Below are 25,719 nucleotides of genomic sequence, written 5' to 3' on the forward strand. Positions count from 1 at the left end.
CGGAAGAGGCATTCTTATGACCTATAGCTTTGTCAACAATGCTAAACAAACATGCATTGGTAAAGCTAATAAGCCAATAGGTCTCGCCTTTTGGACCTTATAAGTATGTAGTTATCCAGCAGGTCCCAAAGGCGAGACCTATTGGCTATGCCAGTGCTTGTTTAAAACATGGGAGTCCTGCAGGCAAGATGCTGGTGGCCTAGTCTCCCCGACTGTCCCCACTGCCCTTTCATCATAGGCGGCTCTGCAGGATGTCTCAGATAATGTCCAAACTAGAAATGAAAGCTTTGTCTGTGACTGCCGCACCAAACAGTTTTCACGTTTTTTTTTCCGGGGCAGAATGGCGGATACTTCCGGCACAACAGCAGCCGCGGTGGTCTCTTCCGGAGCAGCAGGACGCCCTCTTCCGGTCCCTAGCAGTAGAGGTTTCTTTGAAACAGGAGGCGGGGCCTGAATTTTCCAACCAATGACAGGGCTCGCAGGGAAGGCCAGTCACAAAGACCCTCCTCGCCCCGCCCCTCCGCCGGTCAATCATCCTAATCCCAGTTTTTTATTCCCTCCCTCGCCTTCGCATAATAAAGTTGTCTGGGTTCGGGGGAAAGTAGAAGCAATCGGAGTTTTTAAGAACATCTGTCGGGAAGGTAAGGTCCATCCTCGGTAAATCCCTCCATTCCGCAGGTGGGCATATATACGATATGCCCTTTAATCTCTGCTTCCGTGCAGTGTGCTGATATTTCGTTGGTTACCCCACACACTCTTGCAATTTTTGTTGATTTAAGAGCCCACAGGGAAAATAAACCGTTCACTCTTAGTTAAGATATTGTGAATGGGTAGTCCTCTCCCGACTAGTGAAATAAACTTGTAATAACTCTGTCTCTATTACTTAAAACAACTTTTTATGGCACCATGTCTTCAAATTCCATGCCTGGAAATTGTACAAATCACTCCATATTTTAGCAGACGAAATACATCCTTCCAACCTTGTTTATTTTCGAAGTGAGAAATAAAATAATCGTCCAATAGTTAAAGCAAGTGAAGAATGTTTTTGTCCTTCTTTGCTTTTTACTGGTGTGAGGACAAGGCAAGAGTAGAAAAGCCAATCTGGTTTGTGGAAATCTCATTGTGGGTAAAGCAGGTGGCTACAGGCAGGGCGCACTGGAATTATCCGACAGGGGAGCTCCAAATTATGTGGCAGGAATGAGAAAATTATGCAGCACTTTTTTGATAGTATTACTTCATTATTTTGTAGTTTTTGCACATGGTAATACTGTCTATGCAACAAATTCACCTCATTTGTACCAGTTTAAAATACAGAAATACTGAAAGATGACCAGTTAACCTTTGCCAAGGGCCGTCCACTGCGCACAAACGCATCACCACATTTAAAAATCTTTTTATCCGTTTGAGCTAGGAAAAGTTTTTTGGGGGGGGGGGGGGGGGGAATATGCAGATTATGCAGAGGATGATGGGTTGTGTGGCAAATCGATAATTAGGCCAAAAAAAGCATCGGCAGCAGGGTCACATAATTCCAGTGGCTCTGATTATAGGGATGAGAGGGTCATTTAATAGGACAGACTGATCACCGTCCTGTTAACGAATAGTTCTAGGGTTCCAAACTGCAACTATTGTTTTAAACAATGTCAGCGTACTAAAGTCTAAGACTCACTGGTTACCACTTAAGATGTGGCCATGTACAGGGCTAAACTGTATTTGAATGAACCACTTGTAGCGGGTTTCATGGCAGAGATGATTGTCTGCGTCTGCATTTTAAAGTTTAAGATCAGGTTTTTATTTAAGTCTCTTTGCAGTTGCACGTTAGTTTGGCACAAGTCTCCCAGCTTACAAATGTTATAATTTGAAGAACTTTAGTGAACTACTTCCTCTGACTTTGTTAAGTGCACACAAGCAGAATCTTTTATTTGCAAGTTCTTTGTAAAGTTTGTGATAGTGAGCAATATCCATAAATTTTCTTCCTTGTTCTCAAATTTGAGTGCGTGGAATCCTAGAGAACATATATTTTTACTTCTGCAATGTGGATTATTTTTAAAAGGCCGTAAAGCCACTGTCAATATCATGTTGTGCTTTATAGTTATTTAGGTTATAGAGCTATGATATGACCTTGGTGAAAAAAATGTTTTGTGCTTAAAGAATTTGGTGACGCACTGTTGGTTTACTACTTAAACCCTCATTCTATGCCTTGTATCTTTTGTGGGCTAAGACAGCCTGGTGTGAAATAATGTAACCACATGGTTACAGTTTTACTATGAGTGTTTTTTATGACTGATTTTGTGTTTATTGCGTTTGGACGGAGGTTAATATGCAGTTTTAGTTTGAATGCATGTTTTTGCCTTTTCCAACCTGTTTTCTTTCCCTACGCAAATTCCCTCAGGTAATACCTGGCGAGCTCTGCTCATTAAAGCCATGGCCAAGAGCAATTTGCGTCCACCAGTAAGTCTTAAATCAGGTACAAAACAATTGTATCGTAAGGGGTAAAGCCACTGTGCAGAAATGACGACTTTTAAACCATAAAGCAAACGCATGTTCTTTGTTATAAAATATTTTACTTCCAGTAATAAACAAATTCTGGAAAATAGTTGTGGTTCAGAGAAGGAGTGACCCTTCATTGAATGGAAGGACATTCAGTGTACATTGGGTGTGCTTTTCTGCTTCTGATTGGTTGTTTGGTGTTAAACATTTTTTTAATTAATGTGCATATTTTCTTTTTGTGGTCATTAATACCCCCCCTTTTTTATACATCTTACATAGCCATGCACCACTTCTTAAAAGTTGCTGGTCAAGTAAGTGCCCCCGAGAACACCTGAGAAAGGTAGTTTGCGCTCAGCTCCTGGTTGGCGCTACTGCTAAAACCAAGGCAAATGCTTTTTGCTTCAGTTTTACAAATAGCAATTGGGTTTATTAGTTCCAGGCAGAATTTTCTTATCATTGTAAAAAAAATGTAAAGATACTCCGTGAATTTTTGCAAAACAGACTGGTGTCCTTTTATTGCCTTTATTCATTTGTGCACCTGGTGTCCTTTTATTGCCTTTATTCATTTATGCACCATTTTTTGACATGTAATTGCGAAAGCACTATAATTCCCTAACACAAGGGTTAGCAAAGTCTAGCATTTGGAGTCTTAAAGCTAACTCGTGCAAACAGCAGTATTATGTGCCTGTGCTTACTCGCATTAGGGCCGCTAGTGATATGTAATATGCAGTGAGTTGATTTTCCATTCACTTTACTTTTTTTTTTTTTTAAAAGAACGATGATAACTGGTCTGCACTTGTCCAGGCTCCAGGACCTGATGGGGTCCCTATGGGCATATATAAACTAATTCCGGAATTGTGGGCCTCATTATTATGAAACTGTTTTAATGCTTTGACTAGCTCCAGCCTCCCTGATTCGTGGTATACTTCTTTATTGTGCCCATTTTTAGAAAGGGCGACCCACCATCCCCAAGTTGCTACCGCCTAATTTATCTGCTGGATTCTACTGTAAAAATTACATGTAGGGCAGTGCTGGAGCGACTGTTGTCGTGGGTTAGGGAGACAAATACGCTGCTGGAGGTGCAATATGGTTTCCCTAAGGGGCAGGGTACAGTGGAGTAATGCTTAAATTTACACTTGCTTATCAGCAGGTATACCATAGTAAAGCAGGGCTCCATCTGCCAAGCCTTAATGGATCTGTCTAGTGCCTTCAACGGCGTGGTAAGATCTAAATTGTGGGCCTTGCTGAATGTTAATAGGGTGGACCCAGGGCTTGTCCAATACTTGCAGGCCCTGCACTTTGATCTTTCGGCGTCCGTGAGATATGGCCGGCTGGCGAGCGTACTACCATCTTTTTGTTGGGAAAGGGTGTACGCCAGGGCTGCGTATTGGCCCCAATTCTTTTTCTGTTTTACATTAATGGTCTTGAGGCTGCACTCTCTGCCTGTGCTGCAGATGTCCCACAGGTGGGCAAGAAAAAATTCCATGCGTTTCTCTATGCAGATGCCGCTATCCTATTTGGCGTAGAGTGCGTTGCCGTAGTCAAGCATGTTGCTGCCGACGAGTGCCTGGGTGACCGTTCTCCTGGTCTCGTGGGGATCCACTTGAAAATCCACTTGAAAATCTTCCACTGCATACAGAGCTTGTGGAAGAAGGGGGATGATATGGCGTTGATTTGACGGTTCATGGAGAGCGAGGAGTCAAGGATGATGCCTACGTTGCATGCTTGGTCCGTGGGTGTTGGAGGGGGGGTTTCTAAGCGCTGCTGGCCACTAGGAGTAGTCCCATGCAGAGGGAGTGGAGCCCAGGATGAGGGCTTCGGTTTTGTCTGAGTTGAGTTTGATATGTATAAAGAACAAGGGGACCCCAGTAGTAAGACCAGGGGTGGTATGTATTGTTGAAAGGAGCAATGGTCTCAGGGAGGCCTGAAAGGTCCTCGTGTAGCCTAGGCTACTTTTAATAAGTGCAGTATTAATCTACAGAAACACTTTCATAGAGAGTCCAAGCGGTTTCTAAGTTGGGATCTTTTCTTTAATATTGTCTGAGCTGTAATCTAACCTGGACTTTTCAATCTACTTGGTGGTTTTGCCTCACAACTTCAGTAATTTAAAGTTTGTAAGGGACTCATTATGAGTGCCCCGGAATTTGCTGAATAATAGTCTACCTGAGAAATACCACTACTGTAGGATGTTGTCCTTATTGGGTGCTGTGTTATAGCACCATTCCAGTTTTCATGGTCCAAATGAGCCGTAGTATGTTTTACTTGAGTCTGCACACCCGGTTGCAGCATTGCCTATTTTTAGAAAGTTGGTCCGATTCACATTCAGCAGGTTTTTCATGACGGAATTGGTCGAGGTAGGTAGAATTTCGGATGTTTGGTAACTTCTTCAAAACTTTGAATCCCTGTTAGGCATTTTTATGAAACCTAAACAAAATCCCTAAGATAAGCAGAGGAAATTAACTTCAACAGCAGGCGTACACACCCATTCACAGTGCTGTTTATACTGTGGATATGCTCTTTGCGCTAAAAGAGGAATAATAAATGATACATATATCTTGAAACTTACTATGCCCATTAGTTTTGTTCTTAGATTAAACACTGTTTTTTTGCAAATGCAGTCAGAAAATAAAAATTGTGACTTGAGAGTGGTATAAATTTGCCATGGTGTAAGTGGGAGAGCAAGAATATGCAGCATAAACTTTAATTGCATGCTTCAGGCGTCTCCTACGGTCCCCTTCAGGGTTTTCAGCTCACGTGAGGGTCATCATGGTGAAGTGATGGTATGTAGCAGCTAAATTACAGACCTCAGAATAGAAAAAATAATCTCTCCTAGATAACATGTGTGCTCCTGGGCAAATTGCGTAGTGTCTTCTGCTTTAGATGCCTACCAATGTGCCTTTTAGGGAAAAAAAGTTCAGTTTTTATTTTGTGTTTTGAAATTGAATTAATAATGCAGAGAGGGGGGATGGAATAGTAGGAGAGCTGAAGAGAGACACATATAGCATTTTCTTTGACTACGAGGCTAAGCAAGATTTGATATCCAAATTGCATGTATCACACACAAGGCACTCTACTCCACACCGCCATTCTTAAGTATTTGAACAATAAACTCCAACTCCTGGCTAATCAAAGAAAAATAAGATGCAGAGACCATTAGATTCTGGAAAATTTCGAAACCAAAATATCGAAGTAAGCTTTTGCGCATTTTGCCCCCATACCATATCAGAATGAATCCTAACCTTCTTGCTTTTCAGAAAGAGTTAAAAACTCATGTCTTCAGACTTTATCTCTCTTATTGACTATAATTCGTCTTGTTCTCTGTGTGTTTGATTAGTCTGTGTTTATTAACTAAATTTAACTTTCTTGTATCCTTTGTTACCTGTAAAGCACTCTGCTGTCAGTCTGTTGGGTCTGCATTATGTAAATACTTAACATAAATAAATCCAGGAGTAAAATAGTATCGGCAGAAAGAGAGCCGACCGGAGAAGAATGGATTGGAGAGTAACATAGAAAGGAAGGACGACGAGAATCTAACAAAGTAAATGGCTGAGCAAAAGAGGAAAGAGGATAATGTAATGAAAGAGACTCGAGAGAGAGAAAGTTGAGTAAGGTGGGCTTAGAGTGAGAATGATAATGTTTGATAAAGAGGGGAAAGAATGGTGGTCGGGATTAGGTTAAGGGTCTGTTTTAAGCATAGGTAATAAAAGAAGGAGCGATAGAGGATTAGGGAAGAGCATTGGTAAAAATAACAATGGCATGAAAACAGAGGCGTTCATCAAGAGAGAAGTAAATAGAGGATTTTATATTAGAAAGGGAAAAAGATAGGAGAGTAAGAACCGGGGTCATCTTCAAAGATATAAAAGCACCGTTGACTTTCTACAGTCGTAGAAATCCTGGGGGTTTCCTGTAATTTTCTCGTGGTTGCAGGTGCACGGGCCACAGTATCCATGTAGTCTGTCAAGTAACATTTGGCTTCAGACCTGATTTTCAGTAACGCATAGGTGGTCCAATCCTGATGTATGACAGCTCTCACAAATCCCCTGTGTTCTTAGTTACAGAGTAGCCATTTGGAAATGCCTCTAAATAAACATGACTTTTTGATCATTCCTGACAAATGGGCCTGGAAATATGCAACATTTGCCCTAATTCGTTTTTAGGTCTCATCTAGGTAGTGCTTCCGCTGTCTCTTCGAGACAAGCTATATTCAGGTATGGACTTGAAGCTCCGCCCATTTTACACCCATCTTTTCCATTGGCTCCCGTTAGTTTCCTGTGTAAATGGTGGCCTTTGATTCGTCAATAGACTTAGTAGTCCCTCCATACTACTTCCTTTTCTCTTGTTGTAACCTACCATGAAGCTAGCCCCTTTTACATGTGTTTTTACTCTGCATATTTTAATTGCAGCCTGTGAGACCTATTTTCTTAAATCACTCACTCCTGCCTACTGCTGCAGGCAGGACACGCTTTCTCCCAACACTTTTTTTTAACCACGCCTCCGCTACAATAATAGCAGCCTCACCTTTCTTTTCTTATTTGTGGCTAGCTGAACTCGGCCACATGCCTTTTTTTTCCTGTTTCTTTACCTTTCTTACAATGGCGGCACAACCCGCTTTAGCTGTAAACATCTTAAGCTAAAGCACGGGTGCCACAATTGCTTCAAAAGTATATAAATAGAAAAGAAAGCGTGTGGCGTCCATTTGTTTACTTTTGTAGCAATGGCGGCACCCACGCTTTATCTTTGAACATCTTAAGCTAAAGCGTGGGTGCCGCATTTGCTTGAAAAGTCAATAAATAGAAAACAAAAATGCTGCTGCACACCTTTCTTTCCTATTACTTTACTTTTATTACAATAGTGGCACCCGCACTTCAGCTTTAAACTCACTGTGGATCCATCCAACTGACACAGGCTACAAGATGCAGTGGACTGTTCTCTGGCTGTATCTCCTCCTGGGGTTCAACCATGGCACGCCGCTGCAGGAACCCGGTAAGCAAACCAAAAAACAGCCCGTAACGCTGGCCTTCGAGCCTTCTAGCGAGAGAGGTCAGGTGAATGGTTGCTGTCTATCGCTGCTCATCTATCGAGCTGCCCAGCAGTCTCCTTGGAGAGGCTGAGCACGGAATGGGCATGACATTTTGAATATCCTCTATCATCTAGAGAATATATTTTTTTGTTTCTGAAGAAAGCAAATGGGTCCTCGTAACTGAGGATAAACTGGTTTGCAGCCCCGGGATTTCCTTTTTGCAAACCATTGCTGCCAGGGACCGTATGTTTGCAGCCCGTCTGTAATACAAACAAGCATTTGCAATGCAACAGGTCTCGCATTACTGAATGTTTGCGCTGTTAGCATTGCTAATGATAATGCAATGCCAATAGCTTAAAACTTTCACCAACGCGGGACCTATTGCATTGCAATTTTTTTTTCTATTTATTTACCTCTTAAGCAATCGCGGCACCCACGCTTTAGCTTAAGATGTTTAAAGCTAAAGCCCTGGTGCAGCGATTGCTTCAAAAGTCAATAAACACATTTTATAATGCGGCCACAAGCCTTTTGTCCTTCTTTTTCTTTACTTTTGTTACAATCGCGGCACCCACGCTTTAGCTTTAAACATCCTAAGGTAAAGCGCGGGTGCCGTAATTGCTTAAAAAGTAAATATATTGAAAATAAAATGTGCAGTGTATTAGGTTTTGCGTTACTGAAAATTTAAGCTACTGGCATTGCATCATTATTAGCAACGCCAATAGCTCAAACTTTCAGTAATGCAAGACCTATTGCATTTCAAATGCTTCTTTTTCTTGTGTGGAAACCTCCTGAAATCTTCTTCAAGGAACACAAGGTTTTCACAGATCAGCCCTCAAATATTTGAAAGTAAGATTGAAGATAAATGCTCTGTCCATGAAGTATGTTCAGTGAGGCAGTATTGTTGAGACAACATAAATATCTGAAGGCCAGAACAGGGGTAGATGTTTTCATTCAGTGCATAGAGACATGGTGGTTCAGATCTTTTCATATTTGGGATAACATTTCAAAACTTTCTTTTCTAGCTGCAGAACTTGTACACACTATTAATTGATGATAACACTGAACATAAAGGGAAACTATTCCAGGAGTTTGTAGTTACTCTTCAGGTGTTGCACTGATCTGACCCTCTTGGTACACTGTTGTACTACTGCTTTAGGGGTCTTAAGCGAGTAAGTAGCTGGGTTGTGGAATATAATAAAATATCTACTTGTCCATGGGACAGGTTGCTTCATAAATCTACTTGTCCTGTAAAAAAAATCCACATGTCCTTTTGGTGCCACATAGTGCAGCTACAAATTATGTCAGCAGTCTCATTATATAAAAGCTCTGATACTGGCCTTTCTGGTTATCCCAGGGCTCATCATATAGTAGGGATTGAAGTCCAGCAATTTCTTTATTTTGCCTCCTTTCCGCAGCTCTACATACTGGGCTGGAGGTAGCGTTAAACAGTAGTTCCAGGGTTGGAATGCCCTACTGAGTCTGTGCAAATCTACTAAATAGCATCCCCAGCTTTATGTTTAGTCTGCTTTTTTCATATGATTCCTCTTCATGTTGTCTGTTCTGTTAAAGAAAAGATTAACATTGGTAAAGATACATCAGAGCGCCTGATTGGCATGTTAGTTGGATGCACCAATGTTCTCTCACCTGGTCCTTGGTCTTGCCACGTTAGAGGTGGGGCTGCCACTAGCTTATCTGGAGGTACCTCCCTGCGTCCTCATCCTCTCCCGCCATCTCTGTTCTAGATGGTAAAATGTGACTCCAGATTTACAGGAGGCCAAGAGGACTGCTCAGTGAAAAGCTAATCTATACGCCTCTTTGCGGTAACACGGCGTTCCCAACCACCCTATTTAGAGTCTACTGCTGCCCACATTAACTTACGGGAGCGAGGTGCAGCGAGGCAGAGATGCAACAACACTTGACAGCACAATTGTATCTGCATACAGAATCATCTTTAGCCTCCCTAAGCGAACCTCGCCATCACAGATTAGGCTGGAGTTTGGAATTCAGCAACAGCTTCTGGCACGACAGGGGGCCTATATTTGTTCGTGGGACAAAGTGAGGAAAACTGCTGAAGGAACCTTGAACGAATACCTGTGGAGGGAGCTAGAGCAGTCTCCGATTTCACCGGCGGCAAAATACTTAGCAAAAAGTCTTGTAAATACCGGGTTGGAGCAACTATGGACTTCCTCCACAAATCACAAAACGCATAAAAAATTGACCAAGAAGTCGATTAAACAACAGTCGTGGGTCCAAGATAAAGCAGACTTCTCAAAAAGATCTCACGCTTGGATGATCCTGAACTCATATTTGGCACAAGCTCCCCAGATTTATCTTGGGCTGGGCTATGCCAAAGCGACCAAAATGTGCTTCTTAAGGTATAGGCTAGGACTTCTACCCTGTATTCGGCATCTTCCGCATTGGCAAAAAGAGAAAGCAGGCACATTATGCCGGCTATGTGGTGCAACGCAAGAAGATATGCTCCATCTGTTATGCTCCTGCGAGAAAATGCTGGAAGAGCGGAAACTCCTCTTGAAGCACCACTTCATCAGACACGGGATTCGCACACGAAGGAGTGCAGCTCTTACCTGTTTTTCATCTCAGGACCCTCAGCTGAGCTGTAGCCTTGTAAAATTTCTAAAGGCAGTGGGAAAAAAATGCCCGGACTTGATTCCTGAACTGGATAAAACCAAACAAAAAGCTAAAAACAAACAAAAAAAAAAAAAAAACAGATTTTTTATCTCTTTTAACACACTATTTAGATTACTGTCAAAAACGCTTGTGCGATACATGAAAGGCTAAATATGTTTACAACTAGGATGAATAGTACAGTATTGTTCAAGCCAGACTGGTTTTATAATACATCTGTTTTATACTGCGTTTTATCTCTTTTTCGTTGTTTTTTTTTATATATATTTTGTAACTGCATTGCATTGGTTTTAATTAACTATGCAAATAAACTTTAAACTTAAACTATTTAGAGTCTAGCCATTCCAGTCAATCTCTCGGACTTTTCATTACCTAATGAAGCTTTAAAAGTACCTTCCTTTCAGCCTCTTCAGCAGTGGTAGTGGCGAATAGCCACCTAGTAAGGAAAAACATGAGATCTTATGCCTTTTTTCTTATATTAATTGTATTTAAATCCGAGTGCTTTTAGCAGATTTTATGATCTTTTAAATTTGCAGTTTGTTTGGTATCAAGTAACAAGCCATGTAGAACTAATTTCCATAATCAGCAATGCAGGAAAAGATTGCATTAATTGATAGCTGAAGCCTGTGTGTTCATCTGTAAAATATAACTTTCATCAGAAAACTCAAGAGTTTGGACCCGGCATTGCCTTATGAAATCCCAGTTAGTTGGGAGCCGGACAGAATACTAAAGTCTCTTTAAAGTGGTAGAGTGGAGCAAGGGCTTCACCTCTGTGGCCAGACATTGATAAACAAAGAAAGTCATCTTGTCTAAAGTGTCAGTGCACATTCATAAGCAAAGAAAGTCATCTTGTCTCAAGTGTCAGTGCAGCAGTGATATGGCTGGGAGAAAAACGCCTCTTTGTATCATCCAGTTATATCCCTTCACCTAGACACAAGGTCAGCGCAAAGGGGGAACAACATCTATCCTGTTCCAAGAAAGCAGGAAGGAAACCTCCCTCTGCAGTTCCTGTTCACTAGAGCAACATGCAGTCACATGACCCTTCGTCTTAGTGTGGAGATAAAATACTATCAGGAAATTTTTTGCAGTGGAAGTGTAGCTCACGTCAGCAAAAATTGCTCATCCTGTAATGGGTAGGCAAAGTAAATGAAACCTCTTTTATATACAGTCATTTTCCTTCAAAGTGGTACCCGGTACTGAGCAGGAGGCACTGGTAGCAGGTTGGTGGCAATCATGGCTTGTAAAATTATTGCAGGTTCTATAATCAATCAATCAGCTCAGTTTTGCTTTTTATGGTTTCCAAGAGGCCGTCCCCTGCCTGTTCAGTGTCGTGGAATGTCTATAGCTCTGTAATCCCTCAAAGAAGCGATGGGATGGTATTTCCCCCCCTAATAAAGTCGAGCTCTGTAACCCCTCGAAGAAGAAAGGTGATTGGTATTTCCACTACTAAAGTCAAAGCTACTATGCTTGGCAGTGAGTCTTGCTTGAGAGCTTCCATTGTCTGTTTGCAGGCTTCACGCCTTCCTATGTGATGCATCTATGTAATTTCCACTCTAATTGGAAAGATGCAAAACCTTTACATCAGGAAACAAGCACTGGATGTCTCCTTGGGACAACTGGTTTCTGGGATTGAGGTGGTAAGTGTGGGACTTGCCTTGATCCCAAGCTAGAGGCCAGAACACACCGCTTGTGAGGATAAGGGTTGATCCTAATTCCTTTCTAGACTTCCCCCAAACACCTCTGTTGGGGTCCTGACTCAGTAAAGCTGTAGTTTCCCTGCCCCCCACCTAGTTCATAGCAGACCATGTTTGCGTGCCTGTCTCTAGACATTACCTCCACTAACATTTTAACTCTGTAAGGTACATACGCCTAATGTCACTGCAGTAATGATTCAGGGACCTTTGCCACAGATGGAAAGAAGCTGTGGGCATACAAATGTGTACTGTGGATCATTTACATTTTACCTTCAGGGACTCAGTCCTGTTGTGAATCACTTTCGAGCGGTCCGGTGCACAGTAGGGGCAGTAATGCACCATGTTCTTGACCTAGAACATGCACTGATCTTCATGCTATGTTGCTCCCTTTCTCAGTAGAAAACATTCCTGATTTTAAACAGAGACAAAGTTATCCTGTCGGCTTGAACTCTAATGGCAGTCTGTCGTCTGGGTACTTCAGGGAATCCTGGGTACAAGCAGTGGTTCCCCTGAGGTGGAAGATCTGCCACCTATTCTCTGTCTGTATCTGTCTCCCATGCAGACACATAGACACAGACAAACACAGACTTGGAAACAGAGAGACTGACACACACACGTGCTTATATATACACACACATTGAAGCACACAGATAATCTGGCAAACCGAATAACAGACTGATTGCCACACTAAGACAACAGGCTATCAGTCACAGACAGAAGGATTGACACTCCCAACACACAGAGACATACAGACACTGTCAGACAGACACAAGCAAGCACACAGATTAAAACACTGAAAGACAGACTGACACACATGGAAACAGACGGACTACTGACAGACAGGCAGGTGCACTGATACGCTGTCACAGACAGCGTGGAGAAGTGTGGCTCACTGGTTAGAGCAGGCAGACACTGAAGCAGAGGTCAGACCCGGGACCAGGGTTCAATTCCCGACGCGGCAGGGTCTTGAGCTCAAATGTCCATGGACTCGATAATTCTCGCTTCGGTGCCTGGCCCAATCATGGGTTCACACTCTGCAACTCTGGGCATTAAGCTTGCTTAATCTCCACAACGGCCCCCCTGCGGCGGGATGCCTGGCTTTCACCTTGGGGATGCCCTGTAGGGGCTATCTCACAGGGAAAAGCCAGGACGGGTTCCCAAGGCAAGCGCGGAGATACCCCTTCGGGGGTCGATTCAGGCGCTATATAAGAAACATAATAATAATAATAACAGACTGCCAGGCAGAGACGGACAGACTGGCAGTCATACATACGCTGATACACACACCCTTGACTGCCAGAGGCATCCATGAACACAGACTGATTCAGACTGACACCCACACAGACAAGTTGATTGACCATCTGGCAGATACAGAGACTAATTTGGTCAGACAGACTGATACACACACACTTGACACGTTGGCTGACACACTGGCTAATACGGTCATGTAGAGAGTGTGGTGCAGGCTGCCTGCCACACACCCACACTGACAGAGACAGTCAGATGGACTGTCACACACAGACAGGCAGGTAGGCAGACAGGCACGCTAACGCACACAAATGCACATACAAAATATGCTTAATCCGAAGAGGACCCCTCCCCCCAAGTGCAACTTGCAATTTAGGCACACAGATAAACTTTTACTGACATGAGTGGCTGCGTGCCACGTTGTTTTTCACTTGTTATTGATAAGGTAAAGCGGTGACACATGCAAGTGCTTGGAGCACCGCTGTACGTCACCAAAAAGTCATTTGGACACTTTGTCACTTCATGTTTTTTCCCTTGTAGAACAGAATCAGAATCTTCTGGCTATGTCGCATGGCGTGAAGCAGCTGGCGGCCGGGGTTTTGTAAGTACAGTTCTGTCTCCTAGCTGTGTTTCATTGACGTTTTTGGCAACATGCAATAATCTGTTAGCTGCATGTAGAGCTGTGTGTTTCCCCTCGCTGTTTTGCTGCATGTCGTAGGCAGTTCGTATCTGTTTGTCTTCATGTGTCGTGGGCATGGCCCCAATATATGGAAATGTGGTTGAGGCTGATGGAGTAGTATGCAGGTGGATTGAGTTTTAAATGTCAAAGCACCCACAATAGCCTTATCCTAATCCTATTTGAACTTATGTGCTATGCTCTCCCCTTTCATTATTTTCTATGATTTTAGAACCACTGTCGGCAGGTCTGGGTCGGCCGGAGGCTTCCTAGTGGCCATTAAACAGGAAAAGTGTGATGTGGCCAAACCTGTTCCTGAGAAACCGCCTGAAGAGGTGAGCGCAGCAATGTTTGCTTTGGGAAACTGGGAGGGAAGAAGTTTACCCCCTTTCGGTACAAGACCCCCCTAACACTGCCGGGAGCCCTTAAATGACTAGAAATACTACTTGTCCTGAAATGTAGGTCTCTATGGAAAGGTCAACAAAGTTGACTTGCGTCTAATGTACCTCTGCATGCATAGACCTAAACTGTTCTTGACTTTTCTCTTCATTCGCACATTAGATTAGCTGGGGAAAATTACTAGAAGTCAATAAATAATATGCGTATTAAAACGTACTCGGGTGAGCTGTAAGATGGGTGAAGTATGCATTGCCAACCTGGGGAGTGCTTGAGATGCATCAGGGCATGGATAGAGGCTTCAGTACTGTGCTAATCAAGTGCCTTGACTCACAACTCAGTTATTTCAGCTGCATCCTCATAGTCTTCTTTAATAAAGTCCAAGATCCTCCATCATGCCACCAATTATTTATGTACCACTTGAGACATTTGCCCATTAGCGTTGTCCGTCTTCTTCAAGTTATCCCTCCATGGTAGTGATTTATAGTAACTCTTACATGTCGTTTTAGTGTTGGAAGAGGCAGGTCTGAAGTTGTGTCATTTAAATGTTTTCCCTTGTCTTGCCTGAATGGAACAGCTCAGTAATTCTTCATAGTCGTGCTGTACAGATGTCTAACTTTGGGCTTGGTTTATTCTTGGCCAGGCAGTCCGTTGAGCTACCGGTGTGTCACACGTCCCACTGTCACCACATTGCCGGAGAAACTCCCACTCATTTTCAAGATTCCTATCTCCATGGTGGCTTTACCTCAACACAGAAAGTGTGTGTTACTTTGGCAATAGGTATCGCGAACACTCAGAAGGGGAGGGGCTCAAGTGTGGCTTGCAATGTGTAGCGCAACATGCTTCACATTAGCGGTGGGGCCTGTGGTATTGTTCAAAAGTGTACCAAAATGTATCTGAAAAAATATCCACAATAAAGCTAAGGGAGAAAAAAAACAACACAAACCATAAAAATAAAACCATAATAAACAAAAAAATTAAAGCAACATAGAAACAACACAAACCTCTGTTTAATAACACTGCACGCATGGCCTCAAACAACAGATTCATTGGGTACACCTGTGTCTGCCGGAGTCCCACGGGAATCTTGAAAAACTTATCAACTCTGGTCCTAATGTCTGAATAAGTATATGAATAACCCCTTAAGTGCTCCTGTCGGCCAACGGCCGTCGTAAGCACTACCTCTGTAGTGCTGCGGACATCCGTTGGCCGTGCGGCCTGCCCACTCATTAAAACGGCCGCACCGCGGTGGAATTCGCGCCGCGGTTAAGCCTGTATGTTTTTGTCTGTGGCCTAAAAGTTTGCTGGAGCAGCAGTTCTTAACCTTTTGACTTCTGTGGACCTCAAATGAATCATAACTGAAACACGGGGTCCCCCACGGAGTCATTATTGGAAGCAGTGGACACCCTCCCAAGTGATTTCTATGATTTGTACCTCAAAACAATAGACAAAAATAAAAAAACAAGTATTCACCAAACAAATGCCCAAATTTTGAACTATTTTGTGTAATTTACAATCACATAGAGGAAAACTTTTCAAGTTGTCAATTTTGCTTCTTTATTTCTATATATACTTTCTTAAGTTTAATTTATTAATTTTAATATTATTTAATTTTGTAAAACAATCGCGGACACCCTGAGTAGGCCTCGAGGACCCCCAGAGGTCTCGGACCACAAATTAAGAACCACTGCACTAGACTGCCTTCAACAGAGGGGCTTGAGACATAAGTGCTGTTACCTTAAGTGGCTATCCAAAATAGGAGCACAGTTTTCAGTGCTCACATTTATTTGATGTGCAGAATGTACTCTTGTCGCTCAGCTCAGCCATTTTACATGCTCCATGTGCAAGATTGCACAAATGGGCCAGTGGCACTAATACTCTGGGAAGGATTCACCCACCCCTTCATTTCTGGTGGCACCTGAGCTGCCTGACCCCTTTAGTTGCCTCAGTATCACACTGAAATGGCTATAATGATTAAAACTCAGACAAGAGAAACATAGTTGTACGAACTATGTATTGCCCAACCTTTCCAAGTCCGAGATACCTTTTTTTAAAAATAGATTGAGCCCCGGTACTGCTCAAACTATATGTGCTTCTCATGTTTGGAGCTGGGAAGTAGACACCATCACCTTAAAGGAAAATATGTTGGCTAGTGGTTCCATTGTTGACATTTGAACTTTGGAAACTGGATTCCAGGTCTGGCTCTGGCACTTGACCTGACATGGTGTCATTCTTTGAATATCTTGTTTATCTTTTGGTGTTTTAAATTGTAAATGCTGGGAAACCCATAGTGCAGCGCTACCGTGTAGTGGTACAGTAGACTCTTCAGGTATTTTGCTTCGTTATGACATCCTGCGTTCTGTAAATCAGTCGCACTCAGACTGCCCAACTTATGTACAGTGCCTTTATTTTAGAGACCCTTTTCCTGCGGTGGTGCTTCCTTCCTGCAAGGCATCTCAGCACCTAACTGATTCACCACTGCATCTTGCGCCTTTGGACATTTATCTCCCAGGTCTCATTCATTAGTTGAAGAAGTAGTGCTTCACTAAGATGTTTTGTTCCTTTTTTCCATTAGGTGACAAGAATTAGTCAAGTTAGTATTCTAAATTTCCTTGTAAGTGGGTAAAATAGCTCATTTATTAAAGAAGTCTCTGCTGAGATTGGTTGCCATCTTTGTAAAGATGACTGAACCTTTCATACTAAAAATTAAATAAACTGAGTACAGTGGAGTTGTGTAATACCAGATGTTATTTGCAGCGTCATGAATAGCAACTTTACTTTCCCAAGTGTTTAGTAGGAAGTTGTAAATATTGCCAGAGACCTTTAAACTAACTCTCTTTAGGAGTGGCTAATTAAAATATTTGTTTTGCATTTTATTGCTTATTAACCATTTATCTGTCATCATTGCCCCTCTTTTTCAGAGGCTTTGAATATCAAAACCTCTCCGCCCGATACTGAACAGTCCTTTGGTAATGTTGGCAGGTACCCTCACACATATGTGGTGTTTGCAGAAAGTGATACTATTTGTTGAATCCGCTCCTGCAGAATCACAGAAGCCTGTCGAACATCCGAACTCCGCTGTGGGCAGGCGGCTGATATAGAACTTGTAAGTGATTGTTGCACGCAGTTGATGTGCTCTTGTCATTCTACCCTTTGGGGAGTGAAGCCGGTGAAGAAGAGAGGATGGCCGAAGGGCAAGAAGAGGAAGAAGATCTTGCCCAATGGCCCCAAGGCGCCGGTGACTGGTTACGTACGCTTCCTGAATGAGCGCCGCGAGCAGATCCGCATGCAGCACCCCGACCTGCCCTTCCCGGAGATCACCAAGATGCTGGGGGCTGAGTGGAGTCGGCTGCAGCCACCGGACAAGCAGGTAATGTAGGATCGCTATTGGTGGTTAACTGAGAGCGCAGAATGGAATACATCACGCGTTGCTGTAGAATTGTCCTTAAGACATGTCCCTTGAGTTGTGCATGCATCCTTGTCTGCATGTAACGTGAAGGGAAACTTGGACTCTCCATATACTCGAAAGGAACCCTAGAACGTAGGAACGAATGAGCCTAGAATATCAAAGCTAAAATCTCATAGGTCTATAATGATTAACCTCTACACCACTGGGCTGCAGACCATTGGACCACAAAGTAGTTTAGAATTCTAATACCACACAACGCCTGCTTTTGCTTGGTTTGAGCATTGGTGTTTAATGGAATGACCGATATGATGTGTTCAGTTCTCTGGTGAATTATCTTTAGTTCAAAGCCACCAACAGCAATTATGTTTTCAGAGGTATCTGGATGAGGCTGAGCGGGAGAAGCAGCAGTATATGAAGGAACTACGCGAGTACCAGCAGTCCGAGGCCTTCAAGATGTGCTCAGAGAAGATCCAGGAAAAGAAGATAAAGAAAGGTCTGAACACTTGTTTCTTAGACGATGTTCTAACGTGTGAAAGACTTAGAGCCCTTTCTTAATGAGAGTGAACCTAGCTCAAATTGTCTAGACATACAGACATTGTTAGGGAAGTGAACATGATTGCAAGCAAGTGCAGATATTTAAGTGATCACACATCTCTGTTGTATTGAGTTGATAATGTTATGGAGTCGGAGTAAAAGCTCAAAGCAGCGGTCCACAAACACTTAAAAAGAGTGATATTAGCACTGCTGGACACCAGGCGCTGGCTCTAAGCCAGCTCGATGCCATCTATATGGATCTTCTGGGCTGGGCTTTGGATGATCCAGCTCTGCCAGGTGAACTGTCCCGGAAAACATAATTTTATAAACTGCTTGTTTATCCGATTCGCCTACTTCTGACCCATGTCCAAATGATATTGCGGAGTTTCAGCATCAGCACTCCACACCCAGAGACATTCTTCACAAAAGTCTTCAGAGCTGAAATCATTTTTTTTTTTAATTAAGAAAAGTTTAAAGACCGTATTTGCTAATAATGAAAAACGCTTCTGATCCACCAAAAACGCTCTGCACTCCGGAGCGGATGCCTGCCCAACTGCGTGGTGGTGGGGCCACGAATTGTATGTAGCTCCAAATTCTTCTAAAAGAAGAGACTGAAAACCACCCAGTCTCCATCCTTTTCCGCTCCTTGCATTTGGAATGCCCTTCCAACTGACCTTCGCTGCAATCCTTCCTACTCTAGCTTCAAAAAAGAACTCAAACTACATCTCCTCAATAAATACTGGGGACCCTAATCCATATCTGTTCTCTTCCACTGGCCACATATGTCCGACCCTAGATGCATCCGCCCTCCCTTTTTTCAGCCTTACTCGCCCTTCCTCCTCGTCACTTCCCCCTCCCTGTTTACCACCTTCACTCCTCCTTGCACCCCCCTTCCCTTGTCCACCTTCAGCCCTCATCCCCTCCAACCCCTCTCACCTCTGCCCCTCCCGCTTTTTTCAATTTGTGCCTTTTGATATTTTTGATTATTCACATCTTCCATATTTTGATGTGCTTATTTGCCATATGTATCATCTTGAAATCTATCCGTCGGAGTCTTATATGTTGTTTATATACATTGATGCTATGTATGTCCCCTGTCTTATTGACCTTCTTGTCTCTAAAATGTAAAGCGCTCTGATACCCCTGGGTCCAGCCAGCGCTATATAAAACCTCTAAAATAAAAATAAATAAAATTAAAATAAATTTCGTCTCACGCCTTCATCAACATTCCATGTTGATGAAGGCGCGAGCCGAAACGCGTCCATTGTACCGGTAACTCGCCCGATTAAACAGTTACTTTCCTCCCTCAAGAGTGCTGTCTCTTCTTTTGGAAGTGTATATGTATGTGTGTGTGTGTGTGTGTGTGTGTGTACATATATATATGTGTGTGTATGTGTATATAAGTGTGTGTATGTGTATATATGTGTGTGTATGTGTGTGTATATATATATATATATATATATATATATATATATATATGTATGTATATGTGTGTGTGTGTGTATGTATATATATATGTGTGTGTGTATGTGTATATATATATATGGTTGGCTGTTGTAATTTGCTTAAATGAGACTAGAAAAGAGATTGCATTAATTGTCTTGTTTGGGGTGCTTTTAACTCAGTTATTCACACCAAATTTGCCAAGTAACTGTAGTACAAATAGATGGTCGTACGACTCACCCCTAGGGATACCTTTGCATGTGGAATTTAGAAATCTTGTAAATGTTGCATTGTTTAACATAGACAAACGGTCACGTTGTAGTACTTCAGGTGATGACTAGATAGACTAGGGTGATGGGTTGACATGTGAATGATGCAGTCATTATGGAATATTGTTCTAGGCCTAGAAATACATGCACATTGGTTCAGCTTGGCCTGTTAAATTAAACATATGTGACTTTCACAAGCAGTAGAACCTGCGTCTAATTTGAAACTTATTGTTTCTTGCAGAGGAAACGGAATCGGGGAGCACCCTGCTCAATGGACACCCACATGGAGTGAGTGGGAAGTGACCAGACCTCAGTGGTGCAGTGCGAGTGTGTGCTGGTTGAAGAAAGCAGCCTCTCAGTCGCAGTGCCTCTGTCTGTGCCATCGTCTTCCCCTCTCTTTGTATACTTGACCATTTCTTTTCTTGCTTTCGCTCTCACTTCTGCCTTCTTAGACGTCAGCTCTCCTTCCTGGCTGCCAAATGTTGGAACAAATTGCCAGATAACATCAGGCATGTAGGTGACCACCTCGCTTTCAGGAAGCAATTGAAGACACTATTATTCAACTGAGTGTCTTGATCAGTACTCTGGTCTTATAGCGCTGGGATGCCTAAGGGTAGCCATGCGCTCTACAAAAGAGTATTCATTCATTCATTCATTAGACTGTTCTCACTGTATATTGTTTGCCTTCATTTTGTTGCCTCTTTCCTTTCCAAGCTTTAGTTTGCCCTGTTTCTTTCTGTACCTCTCCTTTCCTTTTAACTCTATCACTTGCTGGCATTTTCCGATCTGCGCTCTATGCATCTGCCTCATTGTACTTCTGTGGACCCTTTTTTTGGTCTCCCCGCCTACAGACAGCTGTTGTCTAAAGTCCTCTTGTTGACCATACCAAATATTACAGTAGTTATTATTATTAAATTACACTTGTATAGCGCTATCTACCCGGAGGCCTCGTAGCGCTCATGACTGACACTTTATTAGCACGGGCTCAGGGCAGATCAGCGTACTTTCGCATACAAGTGTGTTTTAAGGGTTTTCCTGAAGGAAAGGTGGTTGGTGATTTCCCGGAGGGATAAGGGGAGGGCGTTCCAGAGCCTGGCCGCGGTATGTGTAGTCTTTGGGTCTGCCCATTGCTTACCAGTGGTTGGTTTCCTATTATTCTCATTTGCTTGCTGCCTATTCAGTCACTTTCCTTCCTTTTCTTGTGTTTATCCCTTTTCTGGAACATAACTTCTTCACCATCCTTTTAACTGTATAATTTGTATCCTTCCACTGGTTACATGCAAGGAAACTACTTTTTTTGTTATCGTTTCAGCACCCCATGCAAGTGGATGTTTTCTCACACCCTCCCGCATGTGCTGCTTCCGCCCTCAAATCCCCGCCCTGTGCTTTCCGTATTGCTCCCTCCCCAGCTCATCTATTACTTGCCTCACTCCTCTTTGTCTGACTTTTATTGTTTTAAAACTGCCAAACACAAAGCTTCTCATTGTCTCCCCTTCCCTGACCCCCGCACAGAAGCATTTACCTTTCATCTGCCCCCAGCCACTGTTGTCACACCCCTTTGCTGCTACTCCTGTCACATTCATTTTTCTCTTATTATTATTTTTTTGTTGCTAATTCTCCACAGCATCGGTTCATTAATTTTTTTCCTCTATTTGCCAATGCATTAAACTACTGTGGTTTTTGCTTACACACACCAAGGGTGACACAGCAAGGACAAACTGTTTTACTGTCCCAGAGACAATCCTTATCTTATTTGCACTCTGTAATAACACAGCCATCCAGAGAGCCGGGTCTGTAGACGGGCTTCTTTCATCCTTGCAGCAAATCCAGCATCTCTTGGTCACTCCTGAACCTAGTGATGGTCAGTCTCTCCATACTGCAGCTCTAGAAGTTCATTTAGGACCAGTGTGACCCTGTCTTCTCATACAGAGTCTAGGTGGCTCTCCGCCATCAGTTAGGTTCTCTCACCGTAAGGTTGTGGACCCTTCTGTAACATCACTCGGCCTACTGAATGATTGAACAAACCTATTGTTACTGATGGTTGCTTTTCAGTGCCTGGATACCCCCATGGTTGACAAGTAGCGCTATACAAATCTACTGAATGAAAGATTGATGGTTAGTGCACTCCGTACTAGGTGACCTATATCTGCATCCCAGAACTTGGAAGCAAAGTCTCACCCATGTCCAGTTTTCACTCATTGGGGTTTTTGGCTGTGTAGTTGTGATCTGCCCCCTTCTTACTGATCCGGTGGTTCTGGGTACCAGCAGCTCTTCATCATCGAAAAAAGAAGCACAGCCGACACGTGTTTCGCCCTATTGACCTATTGGCCGTGGGCTTTTTCAAGGCAATGTTCAGGTGTGTAGTCAGGTAAAAGTTGTGATTCTTGGAATGTCCGATATTCTGTTTTTTTGCTCCAGGACCGCAGAAACAGAATATCGGACATTCCAAGAATCACAACTTTTACCTGACTACACACCTGAACATTGCCTTGAAAAAGCCCACGGCCAATAGGCCAATAGGGCGAAACACGTGTTGGCTGTGCTTCTTTTTTCGAGTATGCAACAATCAATAAAAACCACATACGCAATACCATTAAGGAACGCTTGAATTTTCTTTTTGGACTACATTTGACAGACTTTGAGGGCACAATCCTCCACTTTCCTCTATACCTATTTTCAAAAATGGCTCTTGGGTGAAGTCGTTCGTGAGGAATGTGTCACAACAAAATCGGGCCCTGACAATTGCAGCACAAAAACCCAGAGACCTCCACCCACACAGTTAGCTAAGCTCTTCATCATCGACTGCAGTGACAACACCCCACCACAACGACCTCAAGGAAGCAGAATCAAGTGGCTTGAAATAGCCTAGTTCTGTTCCATTCTGCCTTTGAGTCCTGTCCTGCTTACTGCATTGGACACACCCTACCTACAGCCGTCCAGTCAGGATACACCTTGCTGCCCCCCACTTCTCCTCGAAGATTCAGAAACAAAGTTCTGCTCAGTAGATCTACGGAGTTCATTGGCTCTTCGCAAAATTCTCACAGAAATCACTTCTCCAGGCTCGGCCTCTTCCAATCGGTTTTCACATAGTAGATTTTTGCTTGCAACAGATATGGCCCGATCCCTTTGCAAGTGCTGCTTCTGCCACAACAAGGTGACCGTGTCCTTGCCTGCAAACGAACATTGATAGCGGTACCCCCTTGGGCCCTGGAAGAATACTGAACTTCAGCAGCTGCACAGAAATGTAAGACTTTGTCTCTAGACATACAGAACAGTAGTCCCTGCACATGTCTTGCTCTCTGTTGGAGTCAGTGTGTGGAAACTGATTCATAGTGGTAACTAACCTGACACGAAGATTTATGTTCCTTTTAGTTAGTCTCCTTCTGCCATCTTTTGGGAGGTGCCTGGCTCCTGTGTTAGTTCTTGGTTGCGGTCAGTGCCATAGTTGGAAGGGCTGATGCCCATTTATGTTTATTTTAATAGTTTTTAACTTACTCACTTTTCGTTTGATTTATTTTGCTTTACTTATAGAGACTGTCTCATAGGGGAGCCTGCAGACGAGCCTCCGGAGTTGCTAGACCCCATCCTACTAATGCTTCTACAATCTTCCAGTCGCCTCACCCCATTTGTAACACTCACTTGACTTGTGTGCTTCTAAATGCTAGATCCTTGGTTAAGCATAGCATAGGTTGTCATTTTTTTATGGAATCTCATGATCTTTCCTTAGCCTTTGTCACAGAAACTTGGGCAGACCCAGCATCCGACTTCGATTTTCTCGAAGCCATCCAAAACGGCTGTGATATTTTTCGGCTTGACAGACCAGTCAAAAGAGGTGGTGGCCTAGCAGTAATTTATAAATCTAATTTAGTAGTTCGCTGTGACCCTCTACCAGCTCCTCTCTGCGAGGCCCTCTTCTTCAATATTATGGTTTCTAAACCACAATCTTTTAAACGTACTTTGATCTACCATCCACCCGGCCCTCGCGCCACTTTTTTACAAGATTTTAGTAGCCTATTAGAGGACAATGTTCTCTGTAAGCACAATGCAGTGCTTGTTGACTTTAATTTTCACCTAGAGGCCTTAGCAGATCCAGATACTTATGCTTTTCTTCAGACTATGTCCGCCTTGGGATTGGTACAGTTGGTTATTGGTCCCACTCACTCAGCAGGACACACATTAGATGGCATTTTTCTCATAATCCCTCCATATGCTTCATAAGCTCCCTTCCGTTAGCATGGTCGGATCCTAGTACCATCATGTTCTACATATCTAGTAATGCACCTTCTTATCCTCCTCAAGCCACTCATAACCTTATTGTTACCCGTGCTTGGCATAAAATCGATGAAGGCAACTTAGCCTCCTGTCTAGCAGACTCTTAGCCCATCCTTTCTGGTGATCCTGACACAGCGGTTGCCCAATATACTCATTGGGTAGAGTCAGCCTCTTTATCTTCGGCCTCTCAAAAGTCAGCTAGTTCCCAAAAAATTAGGGCTTCCGCCCCCTGGTTCACAGCAGATCTCATATCTCTTAAGCAGAGCTGCAGAAGGCAAGAAATAAAATGCTGGCAGGAATACAATGAGGCTGAAAAGGTAAAGTATAAGACCTGACTGGCCTTTTACAAAACCAAAGCTTTTACAGCAAAGACTGACTATTTTAACCAGAAAATTGAATAATCCAATAAGTCAACTAAAGAACTCTTCCTAACAATGAATACACTTACAACAAACCCCAACACAAACCCCCCCAATTGCAGTCAGTCCTTTTGCAAAGAGATTGCCAGATTTTTCTTTAACAAAGTTGAAAACATTTTTAACAACCTTGCCTTCAGACAGAGTCCTTCCCCTGGGTACCAGACCCCTCCTATCCTTACCGTAGCTGATTCTAGCTTTGCGTCCTTTACTCCGACCATTGACACAGTTGCTAGACTGGTCAAAGCTGTAAGATCCGGCGGCCCCTGCCCACCCAGGGTTGCTGCCCTCGTCGCAGATACTATTGCCCCGGTCTTAACAAATATCTTTCAGCTTGTACTTGATTCCGGCTCTTTTCCAACTGGGTGGAAGAAGGCCTCAGTTTGTCCTCCTTTAAAAATCTTCTCTGGACCCTGCTGATCCAAATAACTATTGTCTGATATCTTGTTTTCCCCTGCCGGCCATGATTATCGAAAAACAAAGGAACTGTCAACTCACTGACTTTATTCAGTCCAACAACCTTTTAGACTCCACTCAATTCAGTTTCCGTTCTAACCATAGAAACTGCCTTATCAAGGCCACTGAAGAACTCCGAATGACCTTCGATGCAGGAGGTAAAGCGGCCTTGATTCTATTAGATTTGTCGGTGGCATTTGATACCATTCATCACCACAAATTGTTATCCCGCCTGACTGATATCAGTATCACTGGCTCTGCCTGGAACATACTCAGCTAGTTTTTATTATAACAAGAACAATAGGTCCGACAGGACAACTAGGTCTCTCCGCCGTTCTCTCTTCCCTGCGGTGTTCCGCAGGGACCCGCGCTCAGCCCCACGCTCTTCAACATTTACGTACCGCCTCTGACTGAGCTTGTTAAATCATTTGGCCTTGCGATTATGTCCTATGCAGACACATAAGTCATCTCCAGGGAGGGACCCTACCAAGGTACCAAAATTACTAGCTGCATGCAGGCTGTTAGTAATGGATCTCTGACAACTGCCTCCAGTTAAATTTAGGTAAAACAGAGGTCCTGCTCATTGGTGCCAATTCTTCATTCTGGACACAGGCCTGGTGGCTCTCACAAGCTAGGACCCCTCCCGACACCAGTCGGCAAAGCCTGCAGTCTGTTGTCTTGATAAATGATAAACTCTTCCTCGCTGATCAAGCCATCACATTTGCAAAACTCATTAGTTACCTCTCTTGCAAT

General features: G+C 43.2%; 1 protein-coding gene across 1 annotated transcript in view; it reads left to right on the forward strand.

Annotated features, from left to right (window-relative positions):
• Nucleotides 1-546: 546 nt before the first annotated feature.
• HMG20B (high mobility group 20B) overlaps nucleotides 547-25,719 on the forward strand; it is a 32,027-nt gene continuing 6,854 nt past the window's right edge. Inside the window, exons 1-6 of the mRNA XM_078669049.1 lie at nucleotides 547-641; nucleotides 13,636-13,696; nucleotides 14,004-14,106; nucleotides 17,334-17,537; nucleotides 17,949-18,069; nucleotides 20,064-20,110. Of these exons, the coding sequence (XP_078525175.1) occupies nucleotides 13,659-13,696; nucleotides 14,004-14,106; nucleotides 17,334-17,537; nucleotides 17,949-18,069; nucleotides 20,064-20,110 (513 nt within the window). The 5' untranslated portion in view covers nucleotides 547-641; nucleotides 13,636-13,658. The remainder of the gene's footprint in view (nucleotides 642-13,635; nucleotides 13,697-14,003; nucleotides 14,107-17,333; nucleotides 17,538-17,948; nucleotides 18,070-20,063; nucleotides 20,111-25,719) is intronic.

Source organism: Lissotriton helveticus, chromosome 12, assembly GCF_964261635.1.
Source record: "Lissotriton helveticus chromosome 12, aLisHel1.1, whole genome shotgun sequence".
Classification (NCBI taxonomy): Eukaryota; Metazoa; Chordata; class Amphibia; order Caudata; family Salamandridae; genus Lissotriton; species Lissotriton helveticus.